At 43.8% G+C, this 20,604-nt stretch overlaps 1 protein-coding gene across 1 annotated transcript in view; it reads left to right on the top strand.

Moving 5' to 3' along the window:
* The window catches only part of LOC135070575 (protein HIRA), a 131,153-nt gene that overhangs the window by 67,058 nt on the left and 43,491 nt on the right, over positions 1–20,604 (top strand). Inside the window, exon 16 of the mRNA XM_063964776.1 lies at positions 12,209–12,407. Within this exon, the coding sequence (XP_063820846.1) occupies positions 12,209–12,407 (199 nt within the window). The remainder of the gene's footprint in view (positions 1–12,208; positions 12,408–20,604) is intronic.

The following is a 20,604-nucleotide window of genomic DNA, read 5'->3' on the forward strand; positions in this document are numbered from 1 at the left end:
CGAAGCCCTCCTTCCGATCAACATTCTGTAACTTTGGGCGATCTACACTGCTCTGCTTCAGGCCTCTCCTCTACTCAAGAATCAGACGATCCAAGTACAGTCTGACAACGCCACAGCAGTGGCGTACATCAGTCGGCAAGGAGGGACAAAAGCAGGGCCTGTATGCGAGAGTTGTCAAAGATACTCCTCTGGGCAGAAAGAAATGCAAGAGCACTGTCGGCAATCTTCATTCTGGGAGTGGACAACTGGAAGCGGACTTCCTGAGTCATCACGATCTCCTCCCGGGGGAGCGGGGGCTCCACCGTCAGGTGTTTCAGCAGATCATCGACCGGTGGGGCTACCGACAAATAGACATGATGGCTTCTCGACTCAACAAGAAGCTTTACTGGTATTGCTCATGAACCAGGGTTCCTCAGGCAAGGGCAGTGGATGCACTGACGTCGCCTTGGGCTTACCAGCTGGTCTACCTGTTTCCTCCGATTACGTTGCTCCCAAGAGTGCTCAAGCAAATCAGAAATCAGGGAGTCCAGGCAATTCTGATTGTCCCGGATTGGACTCGGAGGGCGTAGTACGTGGATCTTCTGGACATGGCCGTCGAAGACCCTTGGCCTCTACCACGAAGAAGAGACCTTCAACAAGGACCATTCTACTACCTGGACTTACGGCGACTTTGTTTGACGGCATGGATGTTGAACGAAACATCCTAGCTCGCAAGGGCCTTTCCAAAAAGGTTATTGCTACCATGGTTCAGACCAGGAAATCTGTGACGTCACAACACGATCAACATATCTGGAGGAGATATGTCTCTTGGTGCAAAAAACGCATGTATCTGCCTGCGGAGTTTCCCTTGAGACGTTTCCTCCATTTCCTGCAAGCACGTGTGGATAAGGGCTTACATCTGGGTTACATTAAGGTCCAGATCTCAGCCCCCTCAATTTTCTTCCAGAAGAAATTGGCGGTGTTGCCAGAAGTTCAGACTTTCTTGCAAGGGTTGCTTCACATTCAACCTCCTTTTGTGCCGCCCACAGCACCCTGGGATTTGAATGTAGTGTTGGAATTTCTACTCTCTTCCTGCTTTGAACCTCTGATGACGGTAGAAGACAAGTTACTTCACGTGGAAGACGGTGATGTTGTTGGCCCTGGCTTCTGCTCGGCGTGTCTCAGAATTGGGGGCCTTATCGTGCAAAAGTCCCTACTTGGTCTTTTACGAGGACAGAGCAGAGCTCAGGACTAGGCAGCAGTTCCTGCCGAAGGTTGTCTCTGCATTCCACTTGAATCAACCTATTGTGGTTCCGTCAAGTTCTGGCACTTCTGCTCCTCCGGAGGCATTGGATGCTGTGCGAGCCTTGAATATCTATGTTAAGCGAACGGCTCAGATCAGAAAGACGGATTCCTTGTTCATGCTCTGTGATGCACAGAAAAAGGTTTGCCCTGCTTCGAAGCAGTCCATTGCTCGTTGGCTTCGACTTACTATCCAACAGGCCTATATGTCGGCAGCCTTACCTGTTCATAAGTCTCTTAGGGCCCACTCGTCAACATCGTTGGGCTCTTCCTGGGCAGCTGCCCGTGGAGTCTTGTCCTTGTTTGATACCCTGGCCAAAGAGGATACCCAGTTTGGGCAGGCAGTGCTGCAGAAGTCTCCGCACATTCCCGCCCGTTCTGCAATCTTTGGGACGTTCCCATCGTACTAAGTTTCCCCAATATCCCTTATGGATGCTAGAGAAAATAGGATTTTAATTACCTACCGGTAAATCCTTTTTTCGTAGTCCATAAGGGATATTGGGCGCCCGTCTCAGTGCGTTGATTTTTCTGCAGGTTCTCTTTATATGGTTACCTGTTCAGCTGTTGCTGTTTGTTACCAGCCGTTGCTGGTTGTTTTCTGTTCGTGGTGTGCTGGTGTGTAAATCTCATCACTCGTTGTTTTGTTCCTTCTCTCAAGTATGTCCTTTCTCCTTCGGGCACTATTTTACCTATAACTGCCTGTGAGAGGGGGCATAGAGAGGAGGAGCCAGCACACCCAGTTAAAGAAATTTAAAGTGCACCGGCTCCTTTGGACCCCGTCTATACCCCATTATACTAAGTCTCCCTAAAATCTCTTATGGACTACGAGAAAAGGATTTACTGGTAGGTAATTTAAAATCCTTTTTTCTGCTCAGCATGTCTGCAAATAAGAAATAGTACAACAAATATCTGGGCGCTGACAATAATTACTATGATGTTAAGAATCACTAATTTAGGGCTGCTGCTTCTCCAAGAGGTCACTGCCAACCTCATTGAAAGTTCCAAAAAATATATACACAATAATGAAGCGCTGTCCAAATCAATGTAAATTTAAAACATATAACATTTATTTAACCAATACATGACAAACATATATCACACGGCCGGTGTTTTCCTAATCTCACTTAAAACATATATGATATATAATATAATATAGCCACTCCGGGGTTAATAAGCTTATTTAGTGCACTAGATGTTAGTAGCCATTAATCATGCCATAATGGAAGACTTGAAATCATCAGAAAAAAGTTCAAAGCATGAAAACTCATTCAGCTGATGGAGGTAATTAAAGTTCAAAGCACGGAACTTATTAGTATAAAGCGTATTAATGCAGGAATCCCTTTGCTCCAATATATCCACTGTAACAGCTTTTAGTAAATTGGTTATATACTTAACAGTCCATGTTATGCAGAAACCAAGAGTTGATTATTAAATCTGCAGATAAGGGGGGAGGGCTGGTAGTTCAAAATCTAAGTGATTATTTAATAGAAGCGAAAAGACAATTAACGAATACTGACATTTACAAAATTCTGGGGGGCAACCCCACAGAGTTATTTCAATAAAAATTGAAAACCATGCTGCAAAAGGGTTTGGCGGAGGGAGCTATATCCAAGGAGACTTATAATTTTTTATTCATTACACACCCTGTCACACCCACGTATTATCATTTACCAAAAATCCACAAGTCACTTACTGCACCCCCTGGGAGACCTATCATTTCGGGAGTGGGTTCTTTAACCAATAATTTATCACATTATGTTGTTTCATTTCTACAGTCATGTGAAAGATCTAAAATCTTATATAAAAGATACGACACATTTTTTTAATCTGATTAATGGTCTAAGGTGGAAGGATGGGTACTGTATGGTTACTTGTGACGTAGAGTCACTCTATTCCAACATCCCACAAGATCAAGGCATACAGGTTATTGATCAATATCTATCAAAGGATGATTCAATGACCAATGACCTTCGTGACTTTATATTGAAATCAATCAAATTTATTTTACATCACAATTATTTTATATTCGATTCACGTTATTATTTACAGACACGGGGCACGGCGATGGGAACCAGGTTCGCCCCGAGTTTCGCGAACCTATACATGGGCAGTTTTGAGGACCAACATGTGTGGGGGAGCGAGCTCGGGACGGGCCTGGTTCTCTATTGTCGCTTTATAGATGATTTATTTTTTGTTTGGGATCACACTAAAGCACCCCTCACACCTTTTCTAAATAGTCTTAATAATAATCACTATGGACTCACTCTCACTAGTAATTATAATTTTACTAATATTACTTATTTGGATATAGCTCTCTCCGTTGAAAATAATACATTGGTTACAGAAACCCATGTTAAGGAGGTAGATCAGCATGGGTTTTTAAACTTTCAGAGTAGTCATTTGAGAAAATGGCAGGATAATATCCCGAAGGGACAATTTATTTGTATGAAACGAAATTGATCGTCAGAATCGGGCTTTGAGAGACAAGCACAGAGACTATATATGTCCTTTATAGAGCAGGGCTACCCTCGAGAGGTGATAGATAGAGCTTATAAGGAAGTACAGGGAATGAAAAGAGAACCCATGCTCATAAGGTCTAAAAATATAAATAAAGGACAGTTAGGGGATAGTGAAATTGATAGGTCATTGAATTTATAACTCAATACAATTCACATGCTCTAGAAATTAAAAATATCATAAAAAAGAATAGTTAACTCTTGGTGTTAGATAATTATATTGGGGATCTTATCGTACCAGAGAAAGGAGTAACGTTTCGAAAAGCAGGAAATATTAAAGGTAAACTAGCCCCTAGCCATTATAAAAAGGCAAATATAAATAATGAGAATAAAGGGGAAAATTGGTTATCTATAAAACGACCCATGGGTTTCCACAGATGTGGGAAAGATAGATGTGAGACCTGTAAATTTACTGAAAAAAAGTCTACTATTGTAAGATCATTTGTTACGAATGAAGGTCATAGTATCAAGGATTTTATTAATTGTAGCTCCAATTACGTGATATATGTATTAACTTGTGGTTGCGGTAAACAGTATGTGGGACGCACCACAAGGACTTTACACACGAGATTTATGGAGCATAAACGAAACATTACCAAAAATCTGAAATCTCATTGTTTGTCAAGTCATGTATCAAACTGTATAGAGGGCTCACTTGATAAGATTAGGATCATGGGTATTGAGCAAATTGGAGTGACACAGAGAGGGGGTGATCGCTTCAATATGTTATGTAGACGTGAAGCCTTTTGGATATTCAGACTATGCACACTAAAGCCGCAAGGATTAAACGATACGGTGGAATTAAATAATATATGAATTAAATAATATATGAATTAAATAACATATGAATTGAACAACTAGCTATATAGATTATAATGAATGGTAGAATAAATGAATCGATATCTTCAAGTGACAAAATGAAATCGAATAATTAGACTGAATATGTAAATTAAGTGCATATAAGTTAAATATATATACTCATATACTATTCTTATGGTGATGATACATGAATTAATTCATCGGCTAATTGATGGTTAATTAGTTTTGGTATCTCTCGTTATGTTTGTTTATATGAAAGGTATCTATAGAGAACTCTTTCCTTATAAATGTGATGTATTATATTATATGCATGTATACCTTCCTCCTTCATTCATTCATTTATTTTTGGTTTTCTAAAAATCATTTTAATTTAATTTATATTTTTTAATGTTAAGATATGTTGAACATATCAGCGGTATGGAAAATTGCTATGATGTTTGATATATAATCTAATGATATAAGTTATATGGTTGTATAGTTTTAAGTCTGTCTTGTAATTAGATATAAATGATTTTTATTAATAAACACCACATAAAGGAGATTTATAATAACGGGGAAACACCTATAGATAGATTATAACGGCAGATATAAACAGGAAATGATACCATGACAACCGTTGAAGCTAATGACGGAACGCATGATTGGAACGCACGGAGTGCGCATGCGTGAACTATAGAAACAGGAAAGAAAAGGTGGCGCCTGTTTCCTGTTAAATACAGAGCGGTGTAATACACTACTATTCATTCATTCTCTCTGAGGAAGCCGCCGAGTCGCACACAGGCGGGGAAACGCGTTAGAGGAGTGCTATCCTCGGCTGGGATCAATTGCCATTTCTAAACAGCACCACAAGCGTGAGGACCGGCTAGGAGTCTAAGGAGTGAGACGTCACCTCGGTTAATTACCATCCAGGTCTGAAGACACGCAGAGTTGCTGCTTAATAAGCGTGGCCACGCTGGACTGTTAAGTATATAACCAATTTACTAAAAGCTGTTACAGTGGATATATTGGAGCAAAGGGATTCCTGCATTAATACGCTTTATACTAATAAGTTCCGTGCTTTGAACTTTAATAACCTCCATCAGCTGAATGAGTTTTCATGCTTTGAACTTTTTTCTGATGATTTCAAGTCTTCCATTATGGCATGATTAATGGCTACTAACATCTAATTTACTAAATAAGCTTATTAACCCCGGAGTGGCTATATTATATTATATTATATATCATATATGTTTTAAGTGAGATTAGGAAAACACCGGCCGTGTGATATATGTTTGTCATGTATTGGTTAAATAAATGTTACAGGTTGAGTATCCCTTATCCAAAATGCTTGGGACCAAAGGTATTTTGGATATGGGATTTTTCCGTATTTTGGAATAATTGCATACCATAATGAGATATCATGGTGATGGGACCCAAGTCTAAGCACAGAATGTATTTGTTTCATATACACCTTATACACACAACCTAAATGTCATTTTAGACAATATTTTTTATAACTTTGTGCATTAAACAAAGTGTGTGTACATTCACACAATTCATTTATGCTTCATATACACCTTATACACACAGCCTGAAGGTCATTTAATACAATATTTTTAATAACTTTGTGTATTAAACAAGGTTTGTGTACATTGAGCCATCAAAAAACAAAGGTTTCACTATCTCACTCTCGCTCAAAAAGTCCGTATTTCGGAATATTCCGTATTTCGGATATTTGGATATGGGATACTCAACCTGTATATGTTTTAAATTTACATTGATTTGGACAGCGCTTCATTATTGTGTATATATTGTCTGCAAATAAGTCTGTGTGTACTTAATGCAAGGCTAGGTTTAGAGCTTCCTCACAGGGGTCCCCCCATGTGTACCCAGTGCTCAGTTTCTTCACTGGGTAGTAATGTGCAGGAACCTGAGTGGATGGAATCATTTAAAACTAGGATTTTCAGTATTAATTCAGAGTTAGCTACGGCTAGACAAGAAAGACCAACCCTGATACAAACTATGGACACATTTATGGTTGCTGCTGCAAACCACAGAAAGACAGCCCCCCCTGTTGGTCTCTCACAAACACACTGTCACTCAATTATTACAATCTGACTCTGATTCTGAACTACCAGAGTTTGATGAAGGAGAGGCTGAGGTGGACGAGGATAATTCCCTGTCCCCAGGAGTTGAAGCCCTCATTTGTGCCATTAGAGAGGTGCTCAATATTCCGGATAAGGAGGAGGAACAGACAGAGGAATTGTTTTTTTTAATATGAAACCAAAGTCCTCTGCAACCTTCCTGGTTTCTAAAGAATTAGATTCCCTTGCTAAGACAACATGGATAAATCCTGACAAAAAGTTTATTACCCCTAAACGGGTGTTACATTTTTTCCCTTTCCTACAGAGGATAGGAAAGTGTGGGAAACACCACCAACAGTGGATGCTTCTGTGTCCAGGCTGTCATGTAAAATTGTTTTACCTGTACCTGGGGCTGTTTCTCTTAAAGACCCAGCTGATCGCAAAATTTAAACCACTCTTAAATCAATTTACTCGGCAGCAGGTGTAGCCCTACCATTGTATGCGGCTGGATTTCTAGAGCCATGGTAAAATGGTCTGATGAGAATCTGAAGGGGCTGCTCACACTACCTCAGGAAGAGATAGTTACATTACTCCAACACATCCAAGATGCTGCAAAATTTTGAGTGAGGCTGTCAAGGAACTTACCACTGCTATGGCAGTATCTGCTCGTAGAGCCCTGTGACAATGGGCAGCTGTTGAGAACCTTCCTTTTACAGGTGATGCCTTGTTTGGGGAAGAGCTGAAGAAGTGGATATCTCTGGCAACTGCAGGTACATCTACATATCTGCCGTCTACCACACCATCTGCCAGGCGGCCCTACCCTGAACCCTCACTGCAGTCCTTTCGGGTGGCCAGATTCAGAGGCAAGGCCAGAGGTGCCTCCAATGCTACTAGAGAAACTTGTGGTAAGTCCCGGAAACCAGCAGCTGCTGGACCTGCGGACCAGGCCTCAGGATCATCTTCCACGAAGCCCTCCGCATGACAGTTGGCTCCAGCAGCAAGGCGACTTTCAGGTAGGTGCTCACCTTCAACACTTCGCCAACATATGGGCAGAGTCCTGCCGGGATCCTTGGGTGAGGGACCTCGTATCCCAAGGATACCGGCTGGAATTTCAGGATTCTTCAGGTCAGGCTTACCAGCTTCACAGGAAGCAAGGGTTTCCTTACAGCAGGCAATGGGGCCTCCACCCTCAGGTGTTTCAACAACTTGTTCACCAGTGGGGTTGTCCACAGATAGACCTGATGGCTTCTCATCTCGATAAAAAGCTCAGTCGTTACTGCTCCAGAACGAGGGACTCGCAGGCGATGGCGGTAGACGCTCTGACGACTTGGACTTACCAGTTCGTTTACCTGTTTCCTCCAATTCCTCTAATCCCAAGAGTTCTCAAGACTCAAAAAGTAAAGAGTTTAAGCAATTCTCATTGCTCCGGATTGGCCTCGACGGGCCTGGTATGCGGACCCCCTGACCCTGTCGTTGGAGGATCCCTGGTCTCTGCGGCTTCTCAAGAACCTTCTTCATCCAGGACCATTCGTCTATCCAGACTTTGCTATGTTTGACGGCCTGGAAGTTGAGAGGCTATCTTGACCAGGAAGGGTCTTCCCTCCAAGGTGGTTTCCACTATGGTTCAGGCCCGTAAGGTGGTTACCTCCAAACATTACCACCACCTTTTGGAAGAAATATCTTGGTGTGAGAGTCGAAGATGTTCTCCTGTGGAGTTTCGTCTGGGCCGGTTTCTTCTGTTCCTGCAAGCAGGAACGGATAAGGGCCTACGTTTAGGCTCCATCAAGGTCCAGATTTCAGCTCGCTTTATCTTCTTCCAGAAACATCTGGTGGTACTTCCTGAAGTACAGACCTTTCCAAAAGGGGTGTTGCACATTCAACCACCCTTTGTTCCTCCCACTGCTCCGTGGGACCTCAATGTGGTATTGACCTTTCTCCAATCTGATTGGTTTGAACCCTTACATAGGGTTGACTTAAAATACCTAATGTGGAAGACTGTTATGTTATTGGCCTTGGCTCGGCAAGTGTCTGAATTGGGAGCCTTGTCCTGTAAGAGCCCTTACTTGGTGTTCCATGAGTATTGGGCGGAGCTCAGAACTCGCCCACAATTTTTGCCGAAAGTGGTGTCGGCCTTTCATGTGAATAAACCTATTGTGGTTCCTGCGTTATCCAACACTTCTGTTGCTCCAAAGTCCCTGGACGTTGTGAGAGCTTTGAGGATTTACATAAAAAGGACTGCTCGTCACAGGAAATCTGACTCTCTTTCGTCCTTTATGATGTTACGAAAATTGGTCGTCCTGCCTCCAAGCAACCCATTGCCTAAAATTGGCTATCCAACAAGCCTATACTTCGGCAGCTCTGCCGTTGCCGAGTTCTGTTCAGGCTCACTCACTTTGTCGGTGGGTTCTCGGCCTTACAGTTGTACCGTGCAGCTACTTGGTCTGGTGTGAACACATTCGTTAAGTTCTGTAGGTTCAACACCTTGGCCAGGGAAGACCTTCAGTTTGGTCAGGTGGTTTTGCAGGGGTTTCAGCACTCTCCCACCCGTTCTGGGAGCTTTGGGACGTCCCCATGGTAATATACTATTCTCCAGTATCCACTAGGACGTTAGAGAAAATAGGAATTTAATACCTACCGGTAATTCCTTTTCTCTTAGTCCTTAGTGGATACTGGGTGCCCGCCTTAGTGCTTCGTTTTCCTGCTTACCTGGTTGTAAATGTTATGGTTGGGTTTGCTGTTGCTTTCCATGTTCCATGTTTGATTGGAGTTAGCATTGCTTTCCTCTGTTTTGGTTAGCTCTGCTATCCTATGTGTGTTGGTTCGTTACCTCACCGCTTTGTTTTATATCTGTCTCTCAAAGTGTGTCCGTCTCCTCGGGCACAGTTTCCTAGACTGAGTCTGCTAGGAGGGGCATAGAGGGGAGGAGCCAGCACACACTATAGATTTCTTAAAGTGCCAGGCTCCAGTGGACTCTATCTATACCCCATGGTAATACACTATTCCCCAGTATCCACTACGGACTATGAGAAAAGGAATTACCGGTAGGTATTAAATTCCTATTTTTATATCCTGTCCGTGCAGGGATCTTCAGTTTCATTAAAGTTTAGAGGAATGCTCACAGGCACCTTCGGCTGCCATCGTCTGTTTCTAATATTTAATGGCCTGTGGAGAACTGACTGGTCACACCCAATATTGTTAGTTGGTGAGAACTCCTTTTTGTTGATGGTGTCATCAGACATTTCAAAATTAATGGATTGTGCTCGGGAGGCTCTGCTGCAGGCAAATTTCCTTCGTTGGGCAGCGTATGAGGCTGTGTGCCCTAAACCAGGCATACTTTATGTATGGGGAACACAGCTGAAATGGTAGAAGCAGCCTGTGTAAAATTGTTGTACGTCCTAGAGTAGGGCTTACTCATCTTGTTGCATGCAGAGTAAGGAGAGTGAAGTGCCTTCTTGTTCTGCTCTTATCAAATCTTCCTTTTCCTAAGAAGGCCTTGCTGTTGCTTGACTTCCAACCTCATAACCACATCAGAAACCAGCTTGGGCTCAGAGCCTAGCAGAAATGTTGCAGGGCCTAGTATTTATTTTTATTTTTCAATAAGAATCTGTTTCAGTTCCCAAACCCTATGATGATGATGATCATGATCATCATTACATATTTCTTTTTATTTATTACCAGTTATTTATATAGAGCACACACATTCCGCAGCGCTATACAGAGAATATTTGACCATTCACATCAGTCCCTGCCCCAGTGGAGTTTACAATCTATTTTTCCCTATCACATGTACACACAGACACATTCACACTAGGGTTAATTTTGTTAGGAGCCAATTAACCTATCAGTATATTTTTGGAATGTGGGAGGAAACCGGAGTACCCGGAGGAAACCAACGCAAGTACGGGGAGAATATACAAACTCCACACAGTTAGGGCCATGGTGGGAATCGAACCCATGATCTCAGTGCTGTGAAGCAGTAATGCTAACCATTACACCATCCATACTGCCAATGGCAGCCACAAGGTGTCCACAGCACCTTGTAACCTACAAAAACTGGAACAGTATGAACAAAATAAGAAGCTAAAAATGACTTACAGCACAAAACCTTACAGACCTTGCAGAACATGATTCATCAGTCCTGGGATGATTCGGCTTCGGAACTTTACTCTTAGGAAGAGGGAGTATTTGAGGAGTCGGACTTTCATTATTCCTCTGGTTTAGAATATATTTTTCTACCAACAAGATGATAACTTGCGTATGTAGCAGCTAGGTTTATGTAGCATAATCCTGTAGTCGGGATTATAAAGAGCTATCTGATTTCAATTTCAGTTTTTCTCCTCAGTTGTAAGAGTTGTACTGTGAAGCTCGCACCAGACCAGATAGAAATTTCTTAGTTTCTCATATATTGCCAACTCTCTGCTTTTCTGGGGAGGACCCACCAATGTTGGATGTTCCCATTGCATTACAAAAGGCAGTTTTTTATACAGGATTAATTGAATCCAGTTGGGTCTGTTTTAGGGCCTGGGAAGTATAAGTATAATCCAAGACATCTCTTGAATCAACTGGAAAACATTTTGTAGTTTGGCCACAAGGTGAAAATGCTCTTACAGTTTGTTTAAGGTCCACAAACTAAGAGGGCCTAGATTTCCTACTTTATGATGTGATCTATCATCCAAAGAAGAATTTTTTCTCTTGTTGGATTTATTCAGGGCTCAGAGCACCTGGATAGAACCTCAGCACTTTGAGAGACTGACCTATTTGGTCCACTATGACAGCCATATGATTGACTAGCAGATAAACAGAAGTGATCCATATTTAACAACTAACTTTCATTCATTGAGCCGTAATCAGATCTTAAAAATGTAAGTGCCTCCTGGGTGTAGGAAGCCATCTGGTGGTTTGTCAGTATAATTACGAAACGTTTGCAGTTAAGTGTGCTTGCATCCCAGGAAGCAAATTTTGGACTTAAAGGTCTGCAAACTTTTTCTTCAGGGCATATCCTCCTCTAGGGATAGCTTTGTAAAGTCACTATGTGGCAGTGTCCATCTGTATGTAGGTAAAGCAAGTTTGAGTCTTTGAGGACACTGTGCTTTTCCTTTTTTATGCTCCTTTTTTTTCCTCTGGTTGTTAAAGAGTTGTTCTATTATCTCTATTCTGTCCTATGAGATTTCTGGTTTAAAATCAAAACTAAACAATCTGGAGGTCTCTGAAGCGAGAGGATTTAGAGGGCTTCAAATTAAGTGCCTAACTCCCTTCTGAGCTCCTATAACATGGCAGTGTTCCCCAATGAACTTTGAGAAAATAATCTTGTTTTCACTTGTTCGATTCTTCCTTTTCTTTTTTCTTTTTTTTATAGGTCATTTTTAGAAATTACTGATTATGTAAGAGTAGGCTGTGGAGGTATAGGGGGAGATCATCTTAGACTTCTAGAGCAAAATTTATAGTGCTCCAGCTGAGGTGCTAAACTCATATTAAATGTATTTAACAGGAGTATATAAAACTAAATATTTTTTGTTTTTGTTTAAACAGACCAAAAGAGCCAAGTGCTACAAAGGAAGTAAAGCCTCGTGAGCTCCTAGAAAGCAGCAGCGACAGTGAGGAAAAGATTCTGGCAACCAAATCTCTCTCAAAACGAAAAGCGGAAACTGATGCGGACCTTGTTGAGAAGAGGAAGAAGGGGAGACCCCGAAAAGACTCTCGGCTCATGTCTGTCTCTCTAACTGTGCAGGTTACTGAAGTTGTTATTTTCACATATAATCTGCAAGGGACATATTTTCATTTGTGTCTTATCAGATTGTTTTTGTTAATTAGTTCCATATTGCTTTGTGCATTTAAACGGTATTGGTCACAATCAAATTGTATACTAAAAAATGGTACTAACTTGTCGTAACTGCCTTGTTCATTAAAATGACGTCAAGTAGGAGGCAAATCACAAGACCCGGGCAGAAAAGGCGTATATTACAGTGCAGGACATCATATTTACCTCTCTGCTTGTAGCAAGTTTACAAAATGGAACGGAGTGTATATGACACTTTACACATGGTCTGTCCAGGCTATTGATAGTTTCCTACTTTGGGTGAAGTGTCTAGTTAGTGCCAGACGCTTCCACTGATTTGTTAGAATAGAATGTGCTCTGTATGTGTACTATGCTATAACCTGTACTTCCATGAGCATCTTTCTCTATAATTGACACAACTACACAGATGATGATGATGATGATGATGAGTATTAGTAGTAGTAGTAGTAGTAGTAATATTTCTCCGGCAGAATCCACAGGATAACATTGGGATATGAGGTAGCGACAGCGGATTGGCACCGAAAGATCAAAGATTTCGGCCGCCCAGCATGCAACGGGTCCATCCCTATATTCCTCCTCCTGGCTCAGGCAAATTATTTTCTTGTTTGGTGTGGCAGGAGCCGGACTATGGTCAATGGGCTGCTGGTTTTTAGCAGCCATAAACTTTTTTTATTTTATTTTTATAGTCTTACTATGGTTTTTGAGTGATCTTTCTAAAAAGCGTCTTATACGTACTTTGGAAAGAGTTTCTTCAGCAACTCCCCACAGGGTCGCGACAACACTTACCCATGTGTACAGTGCTATTTCGGCGGGCGTCTGTGTAGGACAGTGATGGCTAACCTTAACACTCCAGCTGTTGTTGAACTACACATCCCAGCATGCCCTGCTACAGTTTTGCTATTTGGCCATGCTAAAACTGATGCAGGGCATGCTGGGATGTGTAGTTCAACAACAGATGGAGTGTCAAGGTTAGCCATGACTGGTGTAGGATGTACTAGCAAGTCCAGCAGACGTTACCAGGCTGTGGCCGGAGCACGGGGAGAAAGTAAGGCATCGGTTCCGCTTAGAAGGGGAAACGCGAGACACAGACGCACTTTTTCGGGGAGGAGACTAACGAACAGTCGCTGACGCGGCTGCCACCTCGGGTGCACCAGTGCTAGGCCTCAGGTATCATGGGCTCCAGGGGGGGGTAGTATGAAGCCATGATCCCAAGGGTTGATGTCAGCAGTGGGGAGTAAGATGCTCCCTTGGTCACCCCTCCGCCGGTTCATGACCAGTTCCCTCAGAGTTTCCCACCATGAACCGAGTTCCCGCTTCCGTCTGAGACGCTGTGTATCTAAAATTACCCAGTCGCAGCATAGGAGGCTGTGTGACTGGTGCATCAGTGTACACTTGGGCGTCTGTGTTCACTGTAGGTTCACGGGGCGAGTGTGTACACTATTAGCATCTGGATCCACTCGGCATTCGCTAACATAATGATCGATCCTGGAAGCGGTGTGAAGCCTACCTGTATCCCACTCTCCTGAGCTTGATGTTACAGCACTAAGGGGGTCATTCCGAGTTGATGGCTTGCTAGCTACTTTTTGCAGCCGTGCGAACGCATATTCGCCGCCCACTGGGGAGTGTATATTTGCTGTGCAAGGGTGCGATTGCATGTGCAGCCGAGCACTACAAAAATAGTTTTTGCAGTTTCTGAGTAGCTCAGCCCTTGCGATCACTTCAGCCGTCTGGTCCCGAAAATTGACGTCAGACACCCATCCTGCAAACGCTTGGACACGCCTGCGTTTTTCCAAACACTCCCAGTAAACAGTCAGTTGACACCCATAAACGCCTTCTTCCTGTCAATCTCCTTGCGATCAGCTGTGCGAATGGATTCTTCGTTAAATCCATCGCACAGCAACGATCCGCTTTGTACCCGTACGTCGTGCCTGCGCATTGCGGTGCATACGCATGTGCAGTAGTGACCTGATCACTGCGCTGCGAAAAACGGCAGCATGCGATCAGGTCGGAATGACCCCCTAAGTCTCTCTCTACCTTTGAGTACGAATAGTTGGATAAATGCCTGAGGCATTGGAGTCTAACTGTTACTGCTGTTTCTTTTGCTGTGCGACTGAATACTTTTAAATTTATATATAAGGTAATGCAGTAATATGCACCAGCACTCATTTCATGTTTGTTTTGTAAAGCTGGGTTAACCTCTCAGGGTCTGGTTCAAAATGGATTATGTTCCAAATGTTTTAGCTTTCACCAAAGCCTCTTAAATAATCCGAGGCAGGCACAGGTTCAAGTTGAACCCCCATGGGCTATTTTGCATAGACATTATACAGTATAGCTTAGTGGATAATGCCAGCTCTTACACCAGGGATAGGTTACCCTATTAACACTTACATGCATCATTCCACCTGGGGTTTATCACATCCAGCACAGGAATTGGGAGCCTCTCAACAAAAGCAGGCTAAAAGGCTGGAACTAATATACCTGAACTAATTAGTGCTATGAAAGCCATTCTATCCTTAGAAGAGGCAGCAGAGCCTTTGTTAAAATCTAAGGCACCTGTGTTTAAATGTCCCAGACAGCACTGAGTTTCCTGGGTCGGATCAGCTGACTGAAATTATGCAAGAGGCCTGGGTTACGCCGGTAAGAAGTTTAGGTTTCCAAAGAAATGGAATTCCCATTATCCTCTTCCAGCTGGGGACTGTTTAAAAAGGGAGGTGGCATGTCATTCGATTGGTGCGAAAATCTACATTATCTCTGCCTTCAACATCATTAAATGATGTCACGGATAGGAAGATAGATGGTTTTCTAAAAACCATTTTCTTTGTCTGGGGCAATCATATGACCAGCCATGGCTTCAGCCTGGATGGCAAATGCAATGGCAGCCTGGGCTGATGCATTGGAGGATGGACTTTCAATGGCATCTAGAGCAGAAAAAATCCCATATTGCACATATCAAACAGGTGGCTATTTTTATGGAAGAAGTAGCTTCGGATATGGGTACAATTTCCTCCCGGGCATCAGCCTCAGCAGTAGCAGTTCGCAGAGCAGTCAGGCTACATACATGGAAAGCTGATTCGAGAGTCCGTGCCTTAAGGATCAACGTGGATCAACGTGGATCGTACCAGTGCCATCAGAAAAATAGATACTCTCTTCATTTTCTACGGATTTCACAAGAGAGGATGGCCTGCTGACAAGCAGACACTGGCGTGGTGACTTCAGATGACTATTTCAGAAGCATATTCTCAAGCTGATCTCCCTGTTCCCGGCTAATGTCTCTGCTCACTCTACTCGTAAGGTAGGTCCATCATGGGCAGCACAACATGGTGATTCAGCAGAACAGATATGTAAGGCAGCCACATGGTCTTCCATTAACACATTCATTAGATATTATACCTTTGATACCTTTGCCTCTCAGGACGCTGAATTCAGGTGAAGGATTCTCCTGTCCAGTCAGGAACGTCCCCACCACTAAATTGCTTTGGGACATCCCAATGATATCCTGTGTATAACCTGTGGACCCTGCCGGAGAAATAATCGTTATGGTTGACTTAACGTTGATAACGCTATTTCTCCTAAGTGCACAGCATCCACAGGGATCCCACCCTGATGCACCTGATTTGAGGATTCTTTCACTCGCTAACCTCTTCCTTCTTGTACGGAGGGGTGTGCATGAGTGTTCTTCTCGCCTGATTAGGGCTATCTATGATGCTCCTGCCTTGAGCTTTGGAAAAACAACTGATTTGTCTGAGCCAGGGGGCGGGGATATAGGGACGGGCCCGTTGCATGCTGGGAGGCCGAAAGCTTTGATCGTTTGGTGCCAATCCGCTGTCGCTATCTCATATCCCAATGTTATCCTGTGGACTTAGCGTTATCAACGGTAAGTCTACCATAACGATTTTATTTTATTTGTACAGCACCCTAACTTGTCCTCAGTGCCATACAGTGAAAACTACATACTACAAAGAAACAAAGGATAACTAAAATATAAATAAGCAAACGATGGTTGGGGAAAGGGGGAAGCAAGTAATCATGAGTCACCCAAGGAGTAGTAGGAAGCAAATACTGTAGCAATCAATGAGCCTGTACAGGGTCGAGAGTTCTGATAGGTGATAGGCTTGTTTTGAAGTAGTGAATGTGGAGGCTGTCAGATCTTGGGAATTTCTTGAGTTGACATTTCCAGTTAGTGCAACTTCATGTAAAAAGTAAATATTATTTAGGAATACAGTTAATGGTGGATTTATTTTGAGTACAACATAGAAATTGGTGTGGGGTTGAGTTTTTTTTTGTGCTTTTTTTGGATGGTGCAGCTGGCAGCCTTTTTCCTGCATTTTTTTAATTTATTTTATTTTTTTATACTACTTTCTGGCACCCATACCGATAGGCTGCAGAATGGTAGGAGTGGGCCGAGGATGTACCACCTCCTACACCTGCCTGTTTCCAACATGGGATCATATGGGGTTGATATATCTGCATTTAAAACTATTTCAGTATTTCGGGATGGTTGTCTGGTATTGCCACAGTGCAACTCCACTGGGCTCTGTTATGTGGCGGATCAATTTTCAGGACAGTGACCATTTTATAGCTCACCTTTATAGGAGGTGCCATCCCCATGCAGCACAAACGGTCATCCTTTGATACTTCTTGTACATGAGAGAGTGGCAGAACAGACAAGCCTTAGAGACTTAGTGTTCCTCATCTGCAGGGCAGTATTGGGCGGAACAGTGATTTTCTGTGTGGTTTAGTGCCCAAGACCCTTACTTAATGTCTGTCTGATTGTGTGCTGCAGCTATACTTTCTTGGCTGTTTGTCATGTCTGATAAAGTGGGTAGTGCCAGGACTAAGGCTGCTGGTGTGCCATCAATGTGTCAAGAATTGTGTAATGGACAGTCACACATTGATTCTGCCATGGATACCTTCAGCGCTAGCATGGGAAAAATAGTGCCACATGTCCTTGCAAAGTCTATGTAAAGAATGGTGAAGTCTATGGCAAGGCCTTGTTAGGGTTACTTACTATTTAGAGAGAATGTGCTTCACCCACATGGTTTTTTGACCTCTTTACTTGTTCTTTCCTGGGGGGCCAGTCTCCAAACATTACTGTGAAGAGGCGTTTTTTATTTTATTTTATTTCTCTGACGTCCTAGTGGATGCTGGGAACTCCGTAAGGACCATGGGGAATAGCGGGCTCCGAAGGAGGCTGGGCACTCTAGAAAGATTTATGACTACCTGGTGTGCACTGGCTCCTCCCACTATGACCCTCCTCCAAGCCTCAGTTAGATCTTGTGCCCGGCCGAGGTTGGATGCACACTAGGGGCTCTCCTGAGCCCTTAGAAAGAAAGTATAGATTTAGGTTTTTTATTTTCAGTGAGACCTGCTGGCAACAGGCTCACTGCAGCTCAAATATGCCTTGCCGACAACTCCCTCAGGCAGGGAGGCTGTGCTAGAGGCAATTAATAAGCTGTATTCCCAGCAGGTAATACTTAAGGTGCCCCTACTTCAACAAGGACGGGGTTACTATTCCACACGGTTGGGGTACCGAAACCGCATGGTTCGGTGTGACCCTTCTTTATATTTAAAATCCTTGAACACATGCATAAAAAAATTCAAGTTCAAGATGGAATCGCTCAGAGCGGTTATTGTAAGCCTGGACGAGGGGGATTACATGGTATCCCGGGACATCAAGGATGCTTACCTGCATGTCCCTATTTACTATCCTCGTCAGGAGTACCTCAGATTTGTGGTACAGGATTACCATTACCAAGTCCAGACTCTGCCGTTTGGACTGTACATGGCACCGAGGGTGTTACCAAGGTAATGGCCGGAATGATGATACTCCTTCGAAAAAGGGGAGTTTTAATTATCCCGTACTTGGACAATCTCCTTATAAGGGCGAGGTCCAAGGAGCAGTTGCTAGTCGGGGTAGCACTATTTTGGAAAGTACTACAACAGCACGGTTGGATTCTAAACAGTCCAGAGTCACAGCTGGTTCCTACGACACGTCTACTGTTCCTGGGGATGGTTCTGGACACAGACCAGAAATAAGTGTTTCTCCCGGTGGAAAAAGCCAAGGAGCTGTCATCTCTAGTCAGAGACCTCCTGAAGCCAAAACAGTTATCGGTGCATCATTGCACGCGAGTCCTGGGAAAAATGTTAGCTTCCTACGAAGCAATCCCATTCGGCAGGTTCCATGCAAGAACTTTTCAGGGGGACCTGTTAGACAAGTGGTCCGGGTCGCATCTTCAGATGCATTAGGCTGATAACCCTGTCTCCAAGGACCAGGGTATCTCTACTGTAGTGGCTGCAGAGTGCCCATCTTCAAGAGGGCCGCAGGTTCGACATACAGGACTAGGTCCTAGTGACCATGGATGCCAGCCTTTGAGGCTGGGGGGCAGTCACACAGGGAAGAAACTTCCGGGGACTTTGGTCAAGTCAGGTGACTTCCCTACATAAATATTCTGGAACAGAGGGCCATTTACAATGCCCTGAGTCAGGCAAGGCCTCTGCTTCAAAACCAGCCGATCCTGATCCAATCAGACAACATCACGGCAGTCGCCCATGTAAACCAACAGGGCGGCACAAGAAGCAGGATGGCGATGGCAGAAGCCACAAGGATTCTCCGATGGGCGGAAAATCATGTGTTAACACTGTCAGCAGTGTTCATTCCCGGAGTGGACAACTGGGAAGCAGATCTTCTCAGCAGACACGACTTCCACCCGAGAGTGTGGGGACTTCATCCAGAAGTCTTCCAAAGAATTGTACACCATTGGGAAAGGCCACAGGTGGACATAAAGGCGTCCCACCTCAACAAAAAGCTATAAAAGATATTGCGCCAGGTCAAGGGACCTTCAGGCGATAGCTGTGGACGTTCTGGTAACACCGTGGGTGTACCAGTCGTTTTATGTGTTCCCCCCTCTGCCTCTCATACCAAAGGTACTGAGAATAATAAGAAGGCGAGGAGTAAGAACGATACTCATGGTTCCGGATTGGCCAAGAAGAGCCTGGTACCCAGAACTTCAAGAAAATGTATCAGAGGACCCATGGCCTCTGCCGCTCAGACAGGACCTGCTGCAGCAGGGGCCCTGTCTGTTCCAAGACTTACCGCGGCTACGTTTTGATGGCATGGCGGTTGAACGCCGGATCCTAAAGGAAAAGGGCATTCCGGAGGAAGTCATTCCTACGCTGATTCAAGCCAGGAAAGATGTAACTGCAAAACATTATCACCGCATATGGCGGAAATATGTTGCTTGGTGTGAGGCCAAAAAAGGCCCCAACAGAGGAATTTCAACTAGGTCGATTTCTGCATTTCCTACAAGCAGGAGTGTCTATGGGCCTAAAATTAGGCTCCATTAAGATACAGATCTCAGCTCTGTCGATTTTCTTCCAGAAAGCATTAGCTTCAGTACCTGAAGTTCAGACATTGTAAAAGGAGTGCTGCATGCATATTCAGCCCCCGGTTGTGCCTCCAGTGGCACCTTGGGATCTCAACGTGGTGTTGAGTTTCTTAAAATCACATTGGTTTGAACCACTAAAAACCGTGGATCTAAAATATCTCACGTTGAAAGTGGTCATGTTATTGGCCTTGGTTTCGGCCAGGCGTGTATCAGAATTGGCGGCTTTGTCATATAAAAGTCCTTATCTGATTTTCCATATGGATAGGGCAGAATTGAGGACTCGTCCCCAGTTTCTCCCTAAGGTGGTATCAGCTTTTCACTTGAACCAACCTATTGTGGTGCCTGCGGCCACTAGGGACTTGGAGGATTCCAAGTTACTGGACGTAGTCAGGGCCTTGAAAAATTATGTTTCCAGGACGGCTAGAGTCAGAAAAATTGACTCGCTATTTATCCTGTATGCACCCAACAGGCTGGGTGCTCCTGCTTCTAAGCAGACTATCGCTCGCTGGATCTGTGACACGATTCAGCAGGCGCATTCTGCGGCTGGACTGCCGCATCTTAAATCAGTGAAAGCCCATTCCACAGGGAAGATGGGCTCATCTTGGGCGGCTGCCCGAGGGGTCTCGGCTTTACAACTTTGCCGAGCTGTTACTTGGTCAGGGGCAAACACGTTTGCAAAATTCTACAAAATTGATACCCTGGCTGAGGAGGACCTAGAGTTCTCTCATTCGGTGCTGCAGAGT

This window comes from Pseudophryne corroboree, chromosome 1, assembly GCF_028390025.1.
Source record: "Pseudophryne corroboree isolate aPseCor3 chromosome 1, aPseCor3.hap2, whole genome shotgun sequence".
In the NCBI taxonomy this organism is placed as follows: Eukaryota; Metazoa; Chordata; class Amphibia; order Anura; family Myobatrachidae; genus Pseudophryne; species Pseudophryne corroboree.